This window comes from Ptychodera flava, chromosome 8 (genome assembly GCF_041260155.1).
Source record: "Ptychodera flava strain L36383 chromosome 8, AS_Pfla_20210202, whole genome shotgun sequence".
NCBI classification, from domain to species: domain Eukaryota; kingdom Metazoa; phylum Hemichordata; class Enteropneusta; family Ptychoderidae; genus Ptychodera; species Ptychodera flava.
The window spans coordinates 30,695,051-30,718,398 of NC_091935.1; the positions used below are offsets into that span (position 1 = coordinate 30,695,051).

At 38.4% G+C, this 23,348-nt stretch overlaps 1 protein-coding gene across 1 annotated transcript; it reads right to left on the reverse strand.

The window, feature by feature from the left end:
• Window positions 1-1,403: 1,403 nt before the first annotated feature.
• Window positions 1,404-22,003, reverse strand: LOC139137946 (uncharacterized). The gene is made up of 17 exons (XM_070706187.1): window positions 21,919-22,003; window positions 16,872-17,055; window positions 16,094-16,213; window positions 15,129-15,242; window positions 14,794-14,910; window positions 14,198-14,287; window positions 12,445-12,675; window positions 10,022-10,231; window positions 9,187-9,225; window positions 7,910-8,136; window positions 6,047-6,248; window positions 5,387-5,488; window positions 4,757-4,975; window positions 3,819-4,028; window positions 3,127-3,291; window positions 2,454-2,586; window positions 1,404-2,319 (listed from the first exon to the last, which is right to left on the reverse strand). The coding sequence occupies exons 1-17, from the start codon at window positions 21,955-21,957 to the stop codon at window positions 2,244-2,246; spliced, it is 2,478 nt and encodes an 825-aa protein (XP_070562288.1). The 5' UTR covers window positions 21,958-22,003; the 3' UTR covers window positions 1,404-2,243.
• Between the last annotated feature and the right edge of the window lie 1,345 nt (window positions 22,004-23,348).

The following is a 23,348-nucleotide window of genomic DNA, read 5'->3' on the forward strand; positions in this document are numbered from 1 at the left end:
AAAAAAACACCATGGAGATATTCAATGTATACAACAGCTAAGGCAAGAACCAGGAATTGAGATAGCGGCTTAAGACGCCTGCGTACGTCAATTTGTTCAGAGACAAAGCTGATAAGACACCTGCTTACTTCAATAAACTTTCGCCAGAGAGAAAGTTCTGTGCTTCCACCTAATCGGATCTATTCAAATCATATTTATTTGAAACTGAGTGCAAGTTACAAGGATAAAAGGGCTAGGCTTGGCTTGTGATGTCGACCAACATTCCCCCTCCCAAGCGAATTTAAAGTGGCAAGGCCACCTTTCCCAAGAAGCACACATGTCCCTACACATGTATCACCCTATTTGTAACAATCAACCTTATTTGTAACACTTACCCACTTTGTAATAAACTTAAACCCTATTTGTAACACTAACCCAATTTGTAACAAAACCTAACCCCATTTGTAACAACAACCTAACTTATGTAAAAACTTGACCATATTTCATCAAAATGAACACAAATATGCATATTTCATCAAAATTCAAACAAATACGGCCAAGGTTTTTTGAAAATTAGGTTAGGTTGATTGGGTTAACATTTGTTACAAATTGGTTTAGTGTTACAAATAGGGTTAACTTTTGTTACAAATAGGGTTAGTATGACTTCTGTCAGAAAACAAGATTTTTCACATTTTTGACAGAAATTGGTAAAAGTTGCCCCAAAATAAACTTTTTGCATATATCTGCACAACTTGATTATCTCTTACGATTAAGCCAATTATCCCTAGGAACCTGCACAACGAAATTTAATCTGACGAGCAGTTTCCGAACAAATGCGTTTCGACAAGGAAAGAAAAAGAAAATCGCCCCAATATACAGATATGCACATTTCATCAAAATTTAAACAAATACGGCCAACTTTTTTTGGAAATTAGGTTTCGTTACAAATAGGGTTAACTTTTGTTACAAATTGGGCTAGTGTTACCAATAGTGTCGATTGTCACAAACAGGGGTGATACATCATCCCGAGCGGGCGGACGGAGTCGGAGCTACGGCGAACGCCAACCGAAAGATCACCATCTGCTATTATGAACCATGCTGAGGCGAGTATGAAACCAACGCGGTTATAGTTGTAGTCTTTTTCATGTTCAACAATTTAGTTTTAATTCCACCCATACGACACATCCGTAAGGCAGTTGTCCGGACTGCGAAGGGATGGTTAACAGTTTCCACAGCTGTTAACCAGTCACAAGCCCTTTTGCGCGTATCCACGCCAAAATGACGCTATATCATGTGACCATGAATGGACGAATCATGACACAAATTTTGGTAGGATGTGTCACAAAAGAAATTGATGCGCCAAACTTACAATAGAGAACGCTCTCCGTTCACATATGAATGTACACACTCTGGTCAATTTCTGCAAGGTATTTATTCACCGTCACTGCCAGAACTAACTTGCCCGCACATTATGGATGTTTTCGGTCTCTTGGAGCAAAATATTACCGTATGTTTTACATCAGGCCTTCATACCATCAGAAAAGCGAAAATCAATTTCAAAGTAGCTAAACTGGGACACCTATGTAACTCAAATATATTGAAGTACGAAAAATAAATGCAAATATTAGTTTCATGTAACAGTTGATGATTTTGTAACATCGATACTTTGAAACTAGAAACCATTACAAAAATATAAATACAAAAGATTGAATAGAAGGCACTAGACACCACCTCGGCAAAACAGAATAGGAAGGAACAAGAATTTTAAATACAGCTTTTTCAAAGCAAAAAGACAATTTGAAAATATTTTTCTTACGACGAATATGAAGCTACAAATGTACCGACAACGCGTTTTCTAATCATCAATGCTACTGGTATTGAGTCAAACTGCTTAGCAAAAAAATGACAATACAGTACATATTCGTAATATGTATGTATGTATGTATGTATGTATGTATGTATGTATGTATGTATGTATGTATGTATGTATGTGTGTGTGTGTGTGTGTGTGTGTGTGCGTGTGCGTGCGTGCGTGCGTGCGTGCGTGCGTGCGTGCATGCATGCATGCATGCATGCATGCATGCATGTATGTATGTATGTATGTATGTATGTATGTATGTATGTATGTATGTATGTATGTATGTTCATAAACATTATATTTGTATATGTATCTGTGTGTATCTCTTTCTGTGTATACACTCGCTGACATTATAAGTCGGAGTCGGTAGGTCGTATGCGATGTATACTTTCCATCTATCGATCAATCAATCATATCGACGACAAATAAAATAGCCAACATCTGTACACTGAGCAGCATCCCACAGATAACCCAGATGTTTCCTATAAAGTAAGAACGAGATAGGATATTTAAAAAAGTCGAATGCAATAAATTCAGATGATGTGATGTGATGTTGAGAGTGATGCCGAGCAGAAATAAAACAATAATTGTGGAACACTGTAAGAAAGTTACTCACGACAGTCTTAGACACCGAGTTTCGTCCAAGACACTTGTACCATCAGCGTGCCATGCTGTGAACCGGAAGATTGAGTTGTCGGAGAAATTCCAACCTTGGTGTGCTTGATAGCTGCCATCAACCCACCAATAATCTGACAGTGTGAAAGGACAAGTTGCATCAATGGCAATACAAAGAGAAGATGGACAGGCAAACGTTAAATAATGAAAGTCATAGACTAAAACTCTGCCCCTGTCTCTCCTCTTCGTAATTTCAGTAATTTGCAAAAATAGCGTACAGGCTATAGGACTACCTGCTTTCTTAAACTTTCGCTTGCAGTGCATACCACTTTTCAAGCTTCAACCTTTCGAGAGCGGCGCCATCTTGCTTGTACGTATGTAACCAGAAATTTCGAGCAAGGCGCCTACACCTCTTGCAACTGTGGCACGTTCTGACTATTGTACAGTCCTATTCTTGTTGCTGAGACATTAGAACCAAGGCTTAAAATAGTAAAAAAGATATATATGAAGCACTTGTAGAGCGCCAAGTACAGTGAGGTAAAAATATTAAATGGAAAATTATAGATAAACTGATGGGTCTTCAATTCAGTATTTAAAGTGACCACCGTATCACACAAGGATCCATGCCAGACAGAACTGGTTATTCTCACTTAAGTATTTATATGTGTCAGTACCTGTTTCTCCTTCTCTTCCAGACTGCCTGATAAGTCCGACCACGTAGTCATGTTGGTCAAGGCTTGTAAGTCTGGCTAAATGTCCCCCAACAGATTGTGCCGCGCAGTGCGCCTGGGCATCAGCGTGAGTTCTCCACATCATTACCGGTTGGTATCTTCCCCTGGCTGCAAATAAACAGTGGACTTAGCAGTTGCCAAGCATATTGAAAAGCTCATTATTTAGACAATTTCTGTTCGTACTTTTACATCAAATATTACTACATGGGGAGTATATATTGATAGATAACATTAAGACATTTAATTATCAAGAAAACGCGCGATTTTTTTTTATCTTGTCCTAAATATTAACCATCATTTGTTTCAGAACTAAGTATTTTGACGCGATGGTTGGTACCTAGCAGAAAGGTATTGGCACTGTGAACAATTCTACTGTATTGAGTCACCCTTACCTTTCGAGTCACGCACAAAAAACATCGCAGACAAAGGCACACATTAGCATTGAATGTATGTATGTATGTATGTATGTATGTATGTATGTATGTATGTATGTATGTATGTATGTATGTATGTATGTATGTATGTATGTATGTATGTATGTATGTATGTATGTATGTATGTATGTATGTATGTATGTGTCCGCTGTGTACAAATGTGTAAAGTGTCTGGCTCTTCATCTTTGCTTTCCTACCTACCAGGAGCGTACACCCTGACTTCGCACAAGGCTATTAATTCCTGATCTCTTTGCTCGAAATGAACAAAACGACCCACTGATCCTTGATCACAGTTGAAATCGATGTTGTTCTGTTGTGACATCGAGTACGAGACCGTTGGCCCACACTGCGTGGCATCTGTCAAGGCTGCGTTTTTACTGACAAAGACCTTACCACCAACCAGACGCTCCTCTGGAAGAGATTTTAAAGATACGTCGACAAAAATAGTAATCAATATGTTTGCAATTCGGGTGAAATAAGAAATTTTCCCGGACCAAACACTGAAAATGTGAGGTACAACCTGTCTTATTTATTCGGGCAACGTATTATATTCTATGCTCTGTGTCCGCGCGTCAGGTTTACAGGGGGGCATAGTTTCTGCTGCGAAGCGGCATCAAATTTGGGTGTAAACAAAAAAGTGTTTTCTAAAATCACCATGAATAAGTCTGCTGAAGTGGATTTCGTGATTTGAACAGGAAGAGTTCGTTGATTCCCTCACTTCAGCAACGTTCGGTGGTAATCATTCTTCCTTGAGCACATACAAAATAAACCGATGTCTTCCTATAGGCAACACGTTCTCGGAAAAGTCATGAAGCTGTCAGGTTGATTTCGATGCTTCTTTTGGACTGTCGTGGAGGGCGCAGTGGACAAAGACAAAACTGTAATTTTGGGTATTTCGCTGTTAGATATTCCGCATGCAATTTAAGTGGTTAATGTGTTCGAATTTTACCATGAAATGTTGAGTAAGGTTGCATGGACACAGTGCATAAGGTAACACACAAAATATGGTGACAGATTTACGACTTCTCTTTCTTAAGTTACAATTTTTAGCAAACCTACGGACAAGCCTGAGGGACTCATGATGTCTACAGCGCCCCAATAGCGAATCTCGTCAGCTACAGATCTGATATTGTACATACGGCAACAATCCGATCTTGTGAAAATGACTACTTTCTTGACGCAATGTTGTTCAGCAAGGTCAACTCTCCACCATGGATTACTAACACCCTCACCGGTGAGAGAACATTTCCCGCTGGGAAAATAACCGATAGTGTAGCCATCCACTGCCTTGTCGGCTGGACCATTAGGATGCGAACTTGATTGCCATGTTAATCTTCCGAAAGCCACATTCACTGTCGCTATTTGAGAGAGAGAGAGAGAGAGAGAGAGAGAGAGAGAGAGAGAGAGAGTGAGAGTGAGAGTTTGCGTTCTAAGCGTGTATTGTGTCTCTGAAATCCAATCACTATGTCCGGAAAGATAGCTGTCCTCAACTGCTTATCCATACATAAAGTGTATTTAGTTGGATTAATAAGATCCCTGTCCATATATTGTCCTAACACTAATTGTAAAATTCAAGTTCACGTATTCGAGAGAACACTATCGTATTTGTTTGTGTTTAAATTGTTGATCGACGTCAGGATTTTGTCACATATTCCCGTAGGTGGCACAACTGGTCAATCCTTCAGTTCCCGGAATCTCGCCAACTTGTGATCCGCGAAAAATAATGGCGAAAAGCAAGTGTTACGTCATTCACGAAGCTACACACTCACCCCGATCACAATCACAAAGATACTCTGAGTCCACAGATGCCCCACAGGATTCTCCAAAGCATTGTGCCAGGTCTTCACAACCAGTACTGTCGCTTGTTTTTGCTGATTTTTTAAATACATGAGAATAATTTGTTATAACTGGGCAGACGGGTATAGTAAGTGCAGCAGAAAGAAAGAAAAACAAAGATAGAGAACAAGATAATCAGAATAGATGGATATATACACACACGCATACACACACACACACATACATACATACATAATATATATATACATATATATATATACATATATATACACACACACATATATATATATATATATATTATATATATATATATATATATATATATAATATATACACACTGGAATAGATAGACAGACACAATCTAAAGAGCTTATAACAAGTTGACGTGTTTTCTTTTTAATGGCAACGACATCAAAATGAATCAAAATGTGTAAGCCTAGCAAACGAGAATCGATCCTACACTGTCAAGCAATTACAAATGGAATTCCCTGTGACCAATTTTACTGAAATCTGGTCAGATATTTGTGAAATGTTCAATCCCACGAACAGATCGAAAGTTTTACGAATCAGCATTTGTCTAACAACAATCGTAGTGTTTATTTATATGTGGCTGAAGGGGAACAAGTACCGACCTGTCTTTTCACAGATGAACCATGACTCCGGGAAAGAAGCTGAAAACGATTTGTCATTCCATCTGAAACGGGACCAGTCAGAGCTTCTCAATTCGATTTCAACGATCTTGGCAACATTGCCATCGTTAGGTTCCCCATACTGCCACGGCATGAAACTTTGATCAACATTTGTCCCGTCTGACCATTTATAACCTTCATAAGGCTGTTACGTGAAAAGGGGAGGTATTAAGCTCACTAAGTAAAAGTGAAAAGTGAAAGTTTTACTATTGTCTTTAAGAATGTCATGCAATTAAGTCCAGGTCAGTTGTACGTGCTATTTTAATTTGACTATTGTTCTAAACAACCATAGAACACCAAAGTCAGCAACATCGCTGTAAATCCGCTATATCAATACAAGAACAAGTCATTGCCAATGACACAGTCCCCATCGGTGATTCTAGCGGTCTGATATTTTAAAAATAAAATTGACATTCTGGTCTGATCACGAATTGCCTTTCAACAATACATGTTATTAAACTACATTTCTACCAAAATTAACTTGCTTTTCAAATGCCCAATAATAACTTTTAAATTTGTCAAGTCACAGCTAAGTGGCAGTTGTCATGAAAAAAAATATACAACATAGTTCACATACTATACAATAATTATAGTTTACTTTTTGTATATGCATTTGATCTGATACGTTTATTCCGAATTGCGAGTGCTTTGAAGAAATGTTGTGAAGAGGACGACAAGACCAGTTTTGGGACAATATAAGTCAATGATAATTGGTGCAATTTCAAGTAGACTTTCAACAATTTTTAAAGTAAATTTTCTGTAACTGGCTTACTTCTCATAACTTCGGTAGTATGAAAAATACTGCACTTTCGCTACGTGGTGGCCGATAACGTATGCAAAGCTTAAAGTGGCGTCGCACAAAACCAACATTTTTCGAGGCAATAATTTTTATCAAAGTTATTAACACCTCCTAATACCATATATATTCAAAAAGCAGAGAATCTTAAGTTTAGTATGGTAGCGATAGTTTACTCAAAGGATGAAGCGGTACATGTGTGGGGTAAAAAACGTCAATTCGTGTTTCTTAAATGGCAGGGATTGAAAAATTGATATTCAAAAAAGCGATTACAATTACAATCACGATAAGTAAAATTGTAAACGCTCTTATTCCAAATTGACGAACTTCATTTAGTAACAAACTGTTTTTATAATAACACGATTAGAACTAATTTGGGATAATTGGATGTTGACGTAATGTCGATTATATCTAAAAATGTAATCTCATCTGCTTTTCGTTTTATATTACACGCTTGTTTTAATGAGCAATTTGCGATATTGCAATATTAAGCTATATGGCACCTAACACTTTTGAGAAATTTGCAAAACATGAAAATCCAATTATCCCAAATTAGTTCCCATCGTGTTTTATAAATTGTTTAATGAACATGTGAAAAGTTCACAAAATTTGACCTGGCAAGAGGAGTTAAATTTTCTTGAAACGTTGGGAAATGGGAAGCCAGGAAATTGAGGGATTTACATAAATTTGCATACGTTTACACACATCCGACTACACATGATTGTTTGTCATGCCTAAAGGCGAGCCTTACCAAAATTGAATGAATCTCTGCAAAAAGAGATTTTGAGCAAAATATGCTGTGTTACGTGCAACGCCACCTTAACTCAGCAGTTGACATGTTTTTTTCATCAAGAAATTAGATCATCATCCCATAAGCTCCGATGGAGAATACGTCAAAAGAAACTTGTACTGACAACAGGTACCTAAAAACACGAATTCCGTCTTTACACATAATGTTTACAGAGCATACGCATTTTCTCCACCAGAGCTATAGATACAGAGATACTTACCCTGTATGTCATACCAATGTACGGGTTGCAACTGAACAAAGGTGAACAACCTGCCTTGTTAAGCGTGGCAACCTCTGAAGACAAAAAACCATGAACATCTCGTGTATCCTTCACAAGTTGGCCACCTTGACTTTGGCAGTAAACGTCTGCATCAATCCATTTTATTCGATTTGTACCAAAATAATAGCATTTATCACTGAAATGCTTCCAGCCGGAAGGGCATGCAGCTGTGTTGAACGGACAAGTTGATAAAAAAATAACTGATTTTTTGAAAAGGTACCTTGACCCAGGATTTCTTTTGCAATTTGATGAAGACGTAGGACAGCAGGCTGTAAGACAGGCAGTTCTTGCAACCGCAAATGAGTGACATGTCAGAAAACAGGAACAAGATGCGTGTCCGTGTATAACTGTCCCATCGGTCTGATTCCTGTTTGTTTTGTCAAGTTATTTTCATTTTGTCAGCCTGATCAGACAGTGAGGTTACTCATTTGCATAACAAAGTGTAAGAAAAAATATTTTAAATACCTCGTACCCGATGTGAACTTTTTATTGAAATGTTTCAATCGACGCCGCAGTATCATTCACATGATATCGAGGGACGCCAAACCAGCAAATGCATGCCAGTGACGACCTATACGCTCTTTAATGTTACTTGTTTTAAAGGATCGACAACTACAGATTTTCAATGAGGATGCTCAGAATTTTGACATAGATTTTTTTTCTATGTTCCAAAATTTGACAAACCGTTGCTCTAGTTTTGCTCGCACATGCATACGTTTTCTTTTGGAATTCAATCTTTTTTCGACCGACCGACAGTCATTTGAATATTTGTTTGCAAACTCAGCAAATTAGACTGGTGATTGAAGACTATCGAAATAGTGACGTCACATAAAGAAAACAGCAATAGCATGAAGCAAAAGTACCGTGGCTATAGCAAGTTTTGAAAGGATTCTGTGACTGAAATTAAACACTATATACGATATAAATCTTAACATGGTAGAAACAAGGTCCATATTCAGTCTCGGGATAGAGGGACTGTAGGGGATTTCAAGGGAAGTATAACTGGCTTATCCTAGGATAAGGTCATTTGATGTGCACTTGGTCGTTGGGAAGGGAGCAGGGGTACAAGGAGCGCCCTCTAGCATCAGTTCGTCAAGTCAACGCAAACTGTATGATGCGGTTGTTTTGTGAAACATGAACACATCAAATATATCTTAGGTATTCATGTCGTACTTGAAATCTCTTCACATTTACAGATTGTTCAATGCATTTCTTACCAGTATACTTAACAGCTGGTGCGGGAGATGGCGTTAGATCTGTTAAATGCAAGTAATACGAGAGACAGAAATTATTGACTGTGGATACAGAAAATTGCCAAACCATAAAATACTCAAAAGTAAGCATTTCTGTTCTGAGTGTAAACAAAGTTTCTCATTCTACTCCACAAATCATGTCGCAATATATTGTGCTCGACTCGTCATCATTGTCTGTATGAGTGTTCTGTCCAATTATTTCAATGAGTTTAAGTTCGGACTAAAATTCATTAGTCGACAATAACACTGCATGGTCAATAGAATGTATTGAGTTGGCTAGGTTAATAATTTGTATTTAATTTTACTCTGAGGCGAAGAATGTAATTATTCCACAGAAACAAATAACTAAAAATACTGTCAAAGTTCCCGTACAATTGTTCCGTTAATATCTTACCGTATGACGTTCTTTCTGGCGGCACCAATTCGAGTTAAAAAAACTATGAACGTATTGAATTTTACATAACGTCGTCTTTGTTTTACTTCTCGGCCACTGCACAAGCTGTATCAGAGTGTTGTGGTATTTATAAACTAATAAGTTGTCTTCAATAACTGGCAGGCGAAAACTAAATACGCTAAGTATTAAAAGGCACAACTTTTTAATTAAGGCTCAGACGCGTGACCAGAATTTTCTTTTCGAGAGTTTGAAAAACAACGTTACAGGTGGAAGGAATGTAAGAAAAAGAAAGAATTGGTCCACAGATATTAGAGAATTATGTATTTGTAGGAGGCTGGTTTCGATAGTGCAATGCCGGTCATTCTCTGCGTTTTACATGTGAAGCGAAAAATTCAATTTACTTACCGGGTGCTATGACTTTAACTTCACACAGGGCCAGCTTTTCTGCCTCTCGGGGAAGACGTATTTCCAGGTACCTTCCAATCGTACTTAGATCACATTCCAAGTCGATCAACTTATTTGTAGCCATCGATTCCTGAACCGTACCGCATGAACGAGGCTCAGCCATGTCATAGTGACTGGAAACCCATATTTCTGCACCGGAGATGATTTCAGCTGTCATACGGAAATGTAGATCACAATGATACGAAAAATAGGAGGATAACAAACATCCTTGTGAATTTTGCAGTCTGTTTCTCAGGTATGTTAAGGCATGGCTTCCAGTACAAGACATGCTTTATTAGTCCCCACGGACACCGTCCGGGGGGACTTATAGGTTTGGTCATGTCCGTGCGTGCGTGCGTGCGTGCGTGCGTGCGGGCGGGCGTCCGTTCACGCAGATATCTCAGACATGCCCTGGTGGGACACCTTATGACGCCACATATTGTACCTCATTAATTATGCACATATCTAATTCTGAGCAAGCCAATAGAGCTGGATGTCTGATTTTTGGTATATAGGGATAACTATAGGATAGAAATTTTTTGACAAAATGTCATGTGACCTCGATAACCTTTTACCTAAAATATACGTTTATGTCAATAAATAGATAACCACAAGTGCTATGTCCTTTATATTTAGTAGGATGGGAGACCATATGACAACACACGCTTTACCTCATTAATTATGCACATATCTAATTCTGGGCAAGCGAATAGAGCTAGAGGTCTGATTTTTGGCATATAGGGATTAATTAGCAATACATTTTTTTTCCAAAATGTCACGTGACCTTGATGACCTTTGACCTTGATTATACATATATATGCATAACTCAGTAACCACAAGTTCTATACGCTTCAATTTTGATAGGATATTAGACCTTAAGATGTCACATCTTGTACCTCATTTATTATGCGCATATGTATTTCTTGGCTGGCTAATACAGCTAGAGGTCTGATCTTTTTTCCCGATTTAGAACCATAACTTAGACATGCCTCATGTTTCAAATTGGGAACAACGACATAGACCTATGTGCCCATAGATCTGAACATATACACTCCAGTGATACTTCTTAATGACCACATTTCCCTGCCCCATCAAGACTAATACTCCTATTACAAGTGGGGACTATGTCATTGTCAATGACTTGTTTAAAGAAAATCGTCTTTGATATATATAATATTTTAAAATGCACGTGAAATTTTTTTAAATGCTGGATTTTAATGTTTTTAAATAAAAATGAATTAAATAATTTTGTCTCAGTGACTGGTTGTTACACAAGATTTAATGCTATTTTACGTCATCTGATCATTTGAGTTTAAATAAATTTGTGTTCAGCGGTTGGAACATGCACAGTCCCTCGCGGGAAAATGTAATTGTCGGTAGCCATAGTTGATCTCAAGTTCTGCACAAATTTCCTTTCCACACACCAAAAAACGTAGTGTGGCTAAATTTCAAGCAATTTAATGAGATCTTCCACCAGATTGATCCCTATAGCTATTCTGAACCATTCCTTTAAACATGGGTTTATACAAAGAGTATGTGTTGACAATCTTGCAGTCGTGAACATTTCATTTCCGACATAAAGATTCTTTCCGAGTGTAAGTTGGATATCATTTATGCCCTCATGATTTTCAACCATAGTCCTTGTCTCTACACTGTTCCTGCTTGTTAACTTGCATATTAAAGTTGCTGCAAGACACCGGCCAAGAACATCAGCATTTCATATCTTGCATCGTAGAAGTGTGCATCTTGTTACCGCTTGCAGACGAATTACAAAGTTCAAGATTAACCAAGGGATAGGGACGCACACAAACGTCTGCTTTCATTAATCGTCACCAACGGTCGCTGAATCGAGGAGATTTGAACGCCTATCCCACTCCCACCTCCACCCTCAATCAATTTGATGAACAGAATCTTTAACTGTTGCCAACTCTTTTCGGAATATCACGTTTCCATACGGCATTTAATAAGACAAGTTAGCACAATGTATGAAAGCAGTGCCAATCACTGACAGAACCAATTCTGGCTGTACCAGACAGCGTCCCGGTTCCATTTTTATCAGTCAAACGCGCCAACTTTGAAAAATGCCATGGTTGCAACCACCTATAATTTCAAACAGTTACTGTACTCTTAAGAAATACAGCCAAGTGATTTGCATTTGATTTTACATTTATACTATAGAATCTGACAATATCAAACTTGATATATCGATAGTTCCCGCCTTCAAACAATCGTTCCTCTCTCTCTCTCTCTCTCTCTCTCTCTCTCTCTCTCTCTCTCTCTCTCTCTCTCTCTCTCTCTCTCTCTCTCTCTCTCTCTCCCTCCCTCCATGTATTTAGCATCGTTCTGCAATTTAAAATACTCTCTCCGCTAACAAGATTTCTTACCACAACAGTCGTGTCTGTTTGAGATGATAACTCTAGCGACACACGAAACTTGACCCAGGTCAACCTTCCACCAACTCTCTTCGCCAATAACATTGCTGGTGACCGCACAGGAAAGGCCCTCCAGTGCATCTGGGTTGATGACGTCATCGACTGCTCGGCTTGCATAGTTGTCGTCGTGAGTGCTGGACTGGATCGCCCATTTGTTCCAGGCGATATTTACGAAGTCAATGTCTGTTGATGAAAAATCACTGCTATGTAAACTATTAAAAAGGAGCAACGTCTTTGACATTTATACATTTATTTATTTTTTTGTTTTATATCGTTTGCACTTTTGCTGTCTTACCCCTCTTAACATCATGTCACTGGCATAAAAGTTGTCAATGATGGGGTATAAGATGCAGTGTTACACACCAAGTGAGTTTGATTTTAGTCTTATCTAATTTTCTCCTACGACCTATTCTGTATCCTTACGAATAGACCTGGCAACAGTCTCCACTGAATAAAAAAAAACAAAGTTAGAAAGCAAAATAACTCTGAATCAAGAAAGCTAAAACAAGACACGCCTGCTGTGGACTCGTACTGATGGTTTCTCGTAGGACAAAGAAACGCGGTACAAATTTTCAATCGAGAGAATGGAATTTCACATTTAACCATTTGTTGCTAGTTAGGCGAGCTTTAATATCAAATCATTATGGGAGAAAACACATTGTCTAAGAAGGAGAAAATTGCACATGTGCAGACGTGACAATGTTAGGCATTTAAAAATGAACATATACAACAGTTGAGAACAAGTTCTTTTCAGCTTTATCTTGTTTAAGTCCCATTTTATGCCTATGGTAGCAATTTTTAACCTTTATATTTCGATTTTCGTAGTGATGCTTCTGTAGTCTTTTATTTCTTTTCACGACACGGCTTAAAACAGTCGTGTAAATAAGCAGTTCTGCAGTGTGTTTTCATGAAAACATAATTTTTTGAAGTATTTTGCATCCGCAGAAAAGGCTTTGCCATCCAAAAGCATTTATTTACGGATATTTAAACTGTTGAGTTGCCTGCAAGACAACGATAAGTGGACTGGTAAATCAGTGATCATGAAACGGTTAATTCTCATCAAACAAAATACGTTCAAGCTTAGCTAACCACGTGTTGTTAAATCTCCACGCTTTAGGTGAACCTGGATGGGATTATGAATAACGTATTGAGCAGAATAACGGTCGCTCTTGAGACTTTGACGGTGTACACTGAAAAACATTCGTAGACTGTATTGTTCTTTGGAGGGTAAACTCCGAAACCCTAAGAGGGTGCCAAGGATATCAAAATACCAGGCGTAAGCTCCTCTGCAGGGTATACAAGTTTTTTTTCAAAACTTGAACCGTGTCGATGTGGTGATAATCGACACTGGCATGTGTAAAATTGCATGTCATACATTTTCGGGGTCTTGTATCAGAGCCTGGGGATCAGATACGCTCGTGTGACTGGACTCCTTAAGACGGAGTACTGCCCCTACCTCTTGGGATTAGTTGCTGCGGAGTACAATGGCACCAAATACTGGTGGGATTTATCTAATCTACTACTTCTCTTGGTCAAAACTAGGGATCAGGATTGCGTTAGTCACCACCCTCTCCTCCTTGTCCTTTGTAATCGTTTAAATCCTGCCAGCCAGGACTTACGAATTCAACTTCAAAAATAAATAAATGGTTAACTGGAGCGAACTACATTTTCACAATCACACGGAATTTTTCATCTCATTACCCACCGTTGGTGTCGCTGCAGTCGCAATGGTATTGGTTAATCCCGTCGATACATTTGCCGCCGTAGCACGCACCAGGCAAACAGTCGTCGATATCTACAAATTTTAAAAATGAAAACAACAAGAGTGATTTATTTCCATAAAACCAACCATAGGACATTTAGTGTGAAGGTATGACCGTTAAGTCATTGGAGAAGGTCAGCATTCGGACGTACAAATTTTGTTTTATTTTGTTTTGTTTTTGGATTATACTCATAATGCATGATGTTGCTCTAGAAATACCATGGGAATTTTAAGAAAGTGTAATTTTCCTCAAATTCCCAGGGTACTTTTAGAAAAGAGGAAAGATGCTTCGATCTATTTGTTTACATTTTGACCATAACCTCCTTGGATTCAGTGTTCAACTGTGCATACATGTCGGGGAAGAACAATACCTTTATGCATTGTGTACATCTACTGTTCAGCTATGTGAAACAAGGTTTTGTGGTCAAGCCTTCATAAGAAGTTGTTTTGAAGACATCGGAGCTCTAACAATCTCGATCAAAATTGCAAAGTTGCTATGACAGTGAGTGACAGCTTCGTATTATTACGCCGAAACTTACTGGTTTCACACACTGTACCGGTAAATCCGGCTATACAGCTGCAGGTGTGATTTTCATGAGCGGCGTTGAAACTGCATGTACCATCATTCAGACAGGGATTTGGTAGGCATGTGTTTTCTAAAGGTGAAAGAAAAACATGGTAATGACCGCAGGCCGAGATTTCGGTACTCCGTTTGCCAACGACAATGAATTATCATGTTCTGGTTCAATCGTATCGTCTCCAGGTTTGCTTTCCGATTTAGGTACAAACTGCCTGGTTCATGCTTTTCGGGATTCCAAGCTATTTAATGTAATAAATAATTAAAAACAGTAAACAAGGAAAGTTATATTACTACCGATTTGACAGTGTACGCCCTCATACGGCGCGCTACAGTCACAGGTATAACCACCAAGCAGATCTTCACAGGTTCCGCCATTGAAGCAAGGCTCAGACTGGCACTCGTCCACATCTATATTGGGAAAACAACTGTTTAGTACGCGGAGATAGGTCCCTCCGTTGTTAGCAAGCCATACAGTGCAGGATGATAATTGATAATGATCATAAATGTAAGATTTTAATACCAAATTAATGCTCGTTAATGTAATTTGCATAAATGTTTACTAATCGTACCTCGCCTCTTGCACTATGGGAAGGAAGTGTCCAAATAAAAGGTATGTGTGTACGGTAATCAGAAGTTCATGAAATTCCTTCGAATTTTATCAGTAAAACTCATTGAAACATGACATTTCAGTTACGTAGAAGATTCGTTGCCATAAATGACGTTGTTCATTCGTGTTTATGTACAAAGGACAGGGTTTGTAATGAGTGCGGTTGGCGTTATTTTTATCGCCTGAAACGTTTTTCTCATCACCAAAACACGGCGCAATTCCAAACTACTTTGAAATTCACTGTAAAATATGCATTCTTAGGTCAGGTTGGGTGGATCTCAGAAGTCGGTGGCAGTGCCAGTAATTTGTACGAAGAGCGCGTGCGAGATATGCTGAGATTTATTGTCATATTTGAGAATAAGAGCTAAAGACAGACCATCCCCTTCATCGAGACAACCAATTTCACAGTGCTACCCTTCATATTGTACTCTGTACCTGCAGACATACCAAAGATCAAATCTTCGCAAGTCCCACCATTTAAACACTGATCAGACTAACATTCGTAAATTTCTACGGTTTTAGAGGGGAAATCGTCAAACTCAGTTGAACAACTGACAGGGCGGAAAAGTCGAATGCCAGTCGAATTTTCCATTTGGAAAATGGAAATATAAAGAAAGGCGAAAGTAACTCTCGTCGACTAGGCTATTCTTACCTATTTCACAGTGAGGACCCTCATAGGGTATGGTACAATGGCAGGTATAAGCAATACCGGTTTCTTCACAAGTACCACCGTTCAGGCATGGATTGGATTTGCATTCGTCAGTTTCGGCGACTGTTCAATGAAAAAGTTTGATCTTGAATCATAATTTGAACTGAACAATGACCTAGAAGACTCGCAAAGTGTCAAGAACACCTCTTACAACATACTTGAAATTGTCTTCAAGTTAAACAAGATTTCTTCTCGCTGCTATGACAGAAAGATTATGCATTAAAACTTTTTTTTCTGTTGCATTCTGTTTTCTTACATTTCTGGCTTTATATCTCTCTTTTCTTCTTTTTCGCAATATTTCATCTTTGCTGAAAAATTTACAGTAGGCATTGTAACAAGGAAGGAAATAACAATCAAAAAAGGTATTGCAACTGTCACAACACCATTTGATTATTCGTATGCGATCAAAACAGTTATATAGCTTGATCTATATTTTTCAATAGACGATCCTCCTAATCTTACTCTAAATCTTCTGTCAGTTCCAAAGAGTCAAACTGTAGCCTTTGACGTCTTCATTATTATCTTTCGACAGAAAAAATGCTAGTCCCCCCTGTCTGTCCGTCTGTCTGTCTGCCTGTCTGTCTGTCTGTCTATCTCTCTCAAATTCTAACAATTGCATGAAACACACACTATCAGGCTCGTATTCGCAATTACTTTCCTTTGAAAACAGTATCACAGGAGTGGTAAAAGTAGAAATAAGACAAGAAATAATCATGAAAACCTGTACTAATTTCACCAGGATCGTGTGTGGAAGACTTCAGTTGGCCAAGCTCCTGTACGGCTGGGCTTCCGGGATCGTCTGTCACTGAAGTAGTCAGCACGACGATGGCGATTCCGCTAATTACACCCAAGGTGCCAAGGATGACCCCGATTATCCTCTTTCGCTTCTTGTCCTCTGCATGCGTCTGAAAGAGAAAAGGGAACATAGTCACATATTAGCCTTACAGGGGACTCTCATTGCCTGCTGACTCACGATTGGAAACCATTAACATGGGCTGTATACGTTATCTGACGTGTTTTGTGTTCATAGCGGAAAACGTATGGCCGTACGCGTGCGGCAGAAATGTTAATTTTGGGATATTTGAAGCATTCTACCTGCATTCAGACCTGTAAAAGTAACGTTGAATGAAATTCAAGAAGGGGTATTTTGTAAAGTAAAACTCTTGCCTGTCCTTGAAAATAACATTAGTCAAGATGTATCTGATGCAGCGTATGGGCATTCCAAATAACTATTATGTAATATATTATCGGTTGTGTAGCAAAACTAATGCATTTCAACTACAATATACGACAATATATTGCAATTTTATCAACAAGTTAAATGACGAATATCTTACATTTATCGCAAAATCGTTTAGCTGTTTCGATTTGTTTGAGAGGAAGAAGAACGAATAGCTTAACAACATGTGTTAGGGGATAGTGTACAGATCCGGTATGGGCATGTCAATGCGTTGGGAAAATATTCATGGTGATACATGACAAAGTAAACCAATTTGCACAGATTCTATAAGCAATTGGAAACCAAAATGTCTCAAAGTGTTTTTAACAAATAGACCATGATCACTGCATGCACTTTCGAAAGGTCTTTGCAGCTGTAGTATGCGCCTCGAAAGTGAAAGACTTCAACGTTTGCTCAAACGTTCCTCAATGAAACTTTTAACCATTCTCTTACCAAATCTACAATAAAAGTCGGGGGCCACAGCTGCAAAGTTTGGAACTAGCGAAACAAATTACCAAACATTTTGCGATATTTAACATTCAAAATGGCCGCCATTCCTGTTGTAACTCTATGGGAGAAATAGATTTTGGATTTTCGAAAAACTAAGAGGGTGGAAATTTTCTTTCTCCAAATTTAAAAAGAAACACGATTGGAACTAATTTGGGATAATTGGATGGTGAAGTAATGTCATTAAAATCTGCAAATGTACGCTCATCTGCCTTTCTTTTTAAGTTACACACTTGTTTTTATGAGTAATTTGTAATATTACTACATTCAGCTGTAGAGCACTTAACACTTTTGAGAAATTTGAAAATTTTGAAGATCCAATTATCCCAAATTAGTTCCAATTGTATTAAGAGCCTCGACAAGTACTAGATCGGAAAGAATTGTAGAAATTTGAGAGTCCGAATATCTGTCCCCGAGGCGCATTCTACCTCTGAGTTGGAAAACGTTTGAAATTAAAGTGTACGTGCAAAATTTTCTAATGCATTACGTCGCCTTATTTCGGAACCATGTTTAAAACTTAACTCCTTTTCGTGTAGGTGTATATAACAATGAAGGGACTGTATTCAAAATACTGCCAATGTCCGTCTGCAAAAACTCGAATGCAATAGAAGCTTACATTACCCTCCATGTTTGTTGAGACACTGGCGCATGCGCACCTCAAATTATAACCTTAAACTTTTCTCGAACTTTCCTCAAGGAAACCAACCATGTTCTTTTTAACGATCAAGAATAAAATCTAGGGTCATCTTGCAACGTTTTGGATTAGAAAACAAAGCTGGCAAAAATGTATTGAAATTCAGAATACCTGCTATTCCTTTAGTTAACTCAGTGAGAAAGTATAGATTATTCGACAGTACAAGACGATGAGTGTCATACTAGAAAAGCATTGCAAAACGTGTCTCGAAAACTGACCAAAACTGAAAATTGCAAGTCGGTTGTGATTATATACGTAAGCTTGGATTGATGCTTTTTTCCATCATGGGTATACTTTATGACGTACGAGAAGTTAGAATCGTTCTCGGACGAATCGCACTCGTGCAGTTAACTTTCATCGAAAGTGTGCTGTTGCATGTTTGACCGTAGAAAGCTGAGGGCGTCTAATCTAAAATAGGCTTCATGTTCGGTATTGCCCTCGCTCGAATCTGAAGTCCTTCCCACTAAAAAAACACACAAAGCTTGCCGCCTTGCGCTTGTCTGTTAAAACGTAAATACTGCTATTTTTCCAATATTTCCTCTTCAGTTTTGTCTAAATTTGAAGGTCAAACTTTGCAAATAACGACTATATATCTGAAATTTACATTTCTCTTTTCTGATTCTAACCGATAAGACCCGTCATATTAGGGCGTCTTAAGCACAATCTTGAGGCCTTTTTTGCCTAACTCTTAACGCTTACAAGTCTTTGCATTGTTTTTCCCGTCGGAATTTTCTACATCTCCCCGGAAGCACAAAAATTGAGCCAAATTCCACTCTGACGGAATTAGAGTGCATTGCTACATGGATATAACTAAAAATGAATACAAGAATCTCGGCCATTAGTGTAAGCCTATAGACTTTTTTAAAACCTGCAGTCACTGTTGTCCAAGGAATAATCGATTACAGCTTGAAGTTGCGGTCACTCAAATTATAGACACCGAAAAGCCGACCTTGAGAGCAATATAAACATAACCATCGATAAGACATGTTACTTGTACCACTATCAGTTTCTTGAGGTGACGGTTTGTTAGCACCTTTTATTCTATATTTGTTGACCCTTCCCACGATTTGCAGTCTCTTTAATCCTGTTTTCTTGTTCTGCATTGTAGTATGTATGCCTGACTATGTTATCATAATGGATGGATTCAAAGACTTCCGAAAGCTTAAAATATGAAAAAGATATCGTTGCGAGTACAAATGACAATGCAGTAAGTCCAATTGAAAAGAAGCTATTGTAATGCCACAGCTTTTCAACCCTCAACAGGATTGATATAATAACATTTTTGATCAGGAGAGCCGTTTTTTAACGAAATGGTGAACTGAATAGTCTGGTACGGTGTTCCTTCAACGGTGAACTGAATAGTTGTAGCGATGACGCACCAATGTGTTTTTGACTGCGCTTCAAAACTAAAGAATTTTGGTGTTTTGCTATTATGTGTTTAACGCGATGGAAAGGATGAAATTCGCGTCCTAGCCCTGCTCTCCTCAAAATATAATGAATTGAAGAATATTTACAACTGATCATGCTCTTTAAAGAATCACTGTTTTCGTCCACCATGTTTTCGAAGTGAAACGTAGTGCAACTAACACAATGAGAACACTGTGTAGGCCAAGGGGCCCTTTGGAGTGAATAGTCTGAGAATATGATATTGATATCATTGTTATAAAATACTATGAAGTATATATCATGAATAAAAACGTTTTGGTATTACATCAGGATTGAACTTTCCCTATGCCCAGCAATACTTGATGAAGTCACTGAACGTATATGAATTATACCTAGCATAGTAGTCTACGGCACGTCCCGTTCATCGAAACAATGTGCTGAAAATGTTATTAACACTAACTCCTGTCTCTATCGCGTCTTCAACAATGATAATAATAATTATCATTGTTTCTTATTCACACCTAGGTTTTGATGGAAATCAATAAATCAGCGACAGAGAAGAAAACATTTTTTTAAAATGGGAAAGAAACGAAACTGGTTTGAACTTTTGCTGAAAATGTCGATGAAATTGAAATCGGTGAAAATTGAAACGATCGCAGCATTTTTTTGTCTCTCACGAGATGCCCTGGACATTGCCCGTGACAGAGTGAGATTGCTTGACTTGTTGACGAAGTGTTAGTGTTCAGTGATCACGAAATGTAATTAATCGTAAAAAGACAGGCTCTTTCTCGTATGATGTATATTTCAAGATTTTTGCTATGATCTTACCAATCCTTCATGATTGATTCACGAACTCTCAACGTGTGAAGCGGTCGCAGTCAGAAAATGTAACAAACTAGCCAGCTATTGAACCACTCTTTTGAGAGTGGGGATTTAGCCGTGCGGTTCTGTCTGCTGCCTCTCCGCTAGGCGACTGGTATGTTGTGGGTTCGAACCGATTGAAAACTAGCCGTATTACATACGGCTCAGAAGTATGGGGATACGCACAATACGATAACCTAGAAAGAATCCAATATCTAGCATGTAAACTATTTTTGGGAGTCTAACACACCAATGTTGCCATTTTAGGTGAGTGTAGCAGATATCCTACTTATCTGCATATAGCGAAAAAATGTTGGTGCAGGATGCCAAACGATCGCTATCCAAAGAAATGTTACCAGATGCTTCATCATATTGACAAGTCTGGTATGAGGTTAAAATCCACAAGGTACATCATTTGAAAAATCTACTTTATCTGTGTAATCTACATGATGTATGTGATAACCAGGAAGTTCTTGATGAGAGCATTTTATGAGTACTTTTGCCGAGAATTTTAAAAGTTATTTGTATAATAACTGGTACAGTGAAATATGTACTCTTGACAAACTTTCATGCTATCGGAATTAAAGAGTTCTCTTATACCGGAATCTTTCCACTGTGAAATTAAGAAACACATGGTTATGCTAGCTCGTCTAAGATGCTCTTCTCATCACTTACGAATTTAAACAGATAGAAAACTAAAAAATGATGTACATGAACGAATATGCTTGTTATGCGATAGGAACGAGGTTGAAAACGTGTACCACCTTGTTTTACTATGTAACTTTTTTGATAGTTTAAGGGTGAAATATATTCCCCGTTATTATTTTAGTCCTCCGACAGAGAGAAAATTCATCTCTCTGATGAAATCACTTGATCCAAATATAATTCAGCGTCCAGCAGCATTTACATTCCATGCTATGATTAAGAAAAGAGACTACTGAACAGTACTGAGATTGTTGAGCACGTTTTTTGTACTATGTACCTGTACTTTCCTTCACGTAATGTTAGAGTGTATTGGGCTGATGGCCTTAAATCACTAAATAAAAGACCTTTCCACGTAATCGAGAAGGCCAGTTTTCTGAAAAAAACTGCAATACATACCGTGTCTTCATCCGATTCGGGATGGACAGTGGAGTTCATGGTGAAAAGCTTTCTCACGAAACGGTCGGTGGAGAACAAGAGCCACCACTGCGACTAGCTCAGTGCTGCACTGGCGATCAACCAATCTGCCGATGACGTAATTCGTCACTGTATTGCCGCCAGATATGTCAGCGGATTTTTCTCTTCGCGTTGATCTGCCGTCGGATGTTAAAAAACATTCTCTGAAGCCACAGATGAATGTCTTTCTCGGTCAAGATTTTCAAGCTTTAAAGATCAAGATTTTCCTCGGTCAATTCTCACGACCATTGAAAGCGCCTCGGGGACCATATTTGGACTCTCAACTTTTTCCCCCTTATTTACCAGTTGTGCATGGGAGCTCATTTTAAAGCTCTCTGAGTGAGAAAAGAATTTCACCTTATTAATTTTGGCCAGGCCCGGCGGTCAGATTGGTAAGACAATGACTTAAAGATTCATCGAGCAAAGGTTTAAGTCTTCCACTAAGAGCATACTACCTTGAAGTCAGAGCAAGAAATACTATATGTAAGAGCAATAGTATCGTATGACTTGAGCATTAGCCGAACATTTAACTCACCTTTTGGGTGACTTATAGATGGCGTCACTTGATATGGGATTTTAAGCTCACGGTTCCTTAAGTCTCATTTTACAAAGGAGCAACGGGAATCGTACATTTGCACTGAACCAAAGAGGCTTAATATAGCGAACTCGACCGAAGAACTGTAATAATCGATCATGCGCCATGACAAGAGCTTGCAACGAACACGATATAAGCTACAGACAGATACATTTAGGCGGGAGGTCTAGTACAAAAACAAAATAGTTATTTGTTCTCCAACAACAGAAAACTTTGGAAACTTCCAAACGGAAATTGACAACGCACATGTTCTCCATAGCATACATTGTGGTTTAGCCATTGAGCGTCACCATAGACCCAAGAGGAAGGTATGGTCTATACGGCGTCACAAAGCAACGACTGTTTTTGGATTTTGACGCTATATATATATACTTTGTTGATTGATTGACAGTACTTGGATGTAAACAAAAATTTCCGCAGTGTCTTTTCGTTTTCCGTTGCCGGAAACGAAGATTGACGTAAGCTCATCTCATATAGAATGGGCTAGTTTTCTCTACGTCGGAAAAACTGAGCTGTAATTCAGGAGCTATATTTTTCATAGGGTAAGTTATCCTCAAAAGTGAATTACCCATAACTAACGTGTAAGTCATTTAACCGTGCACGTCTATCTACCTTGTATCGGGAAATACCATCATCTCAAAAAATGCCTGCATATACATGTAGCCATAGCTGCAGGATTACTCAACACTTTTTCAAAGGCAATTTAGACCTGAGTGAGCCCTCTATGGCGTTCATCTCAATGGTGAGCTCAGTCTTTAACTGTAAAACATTGTGTACC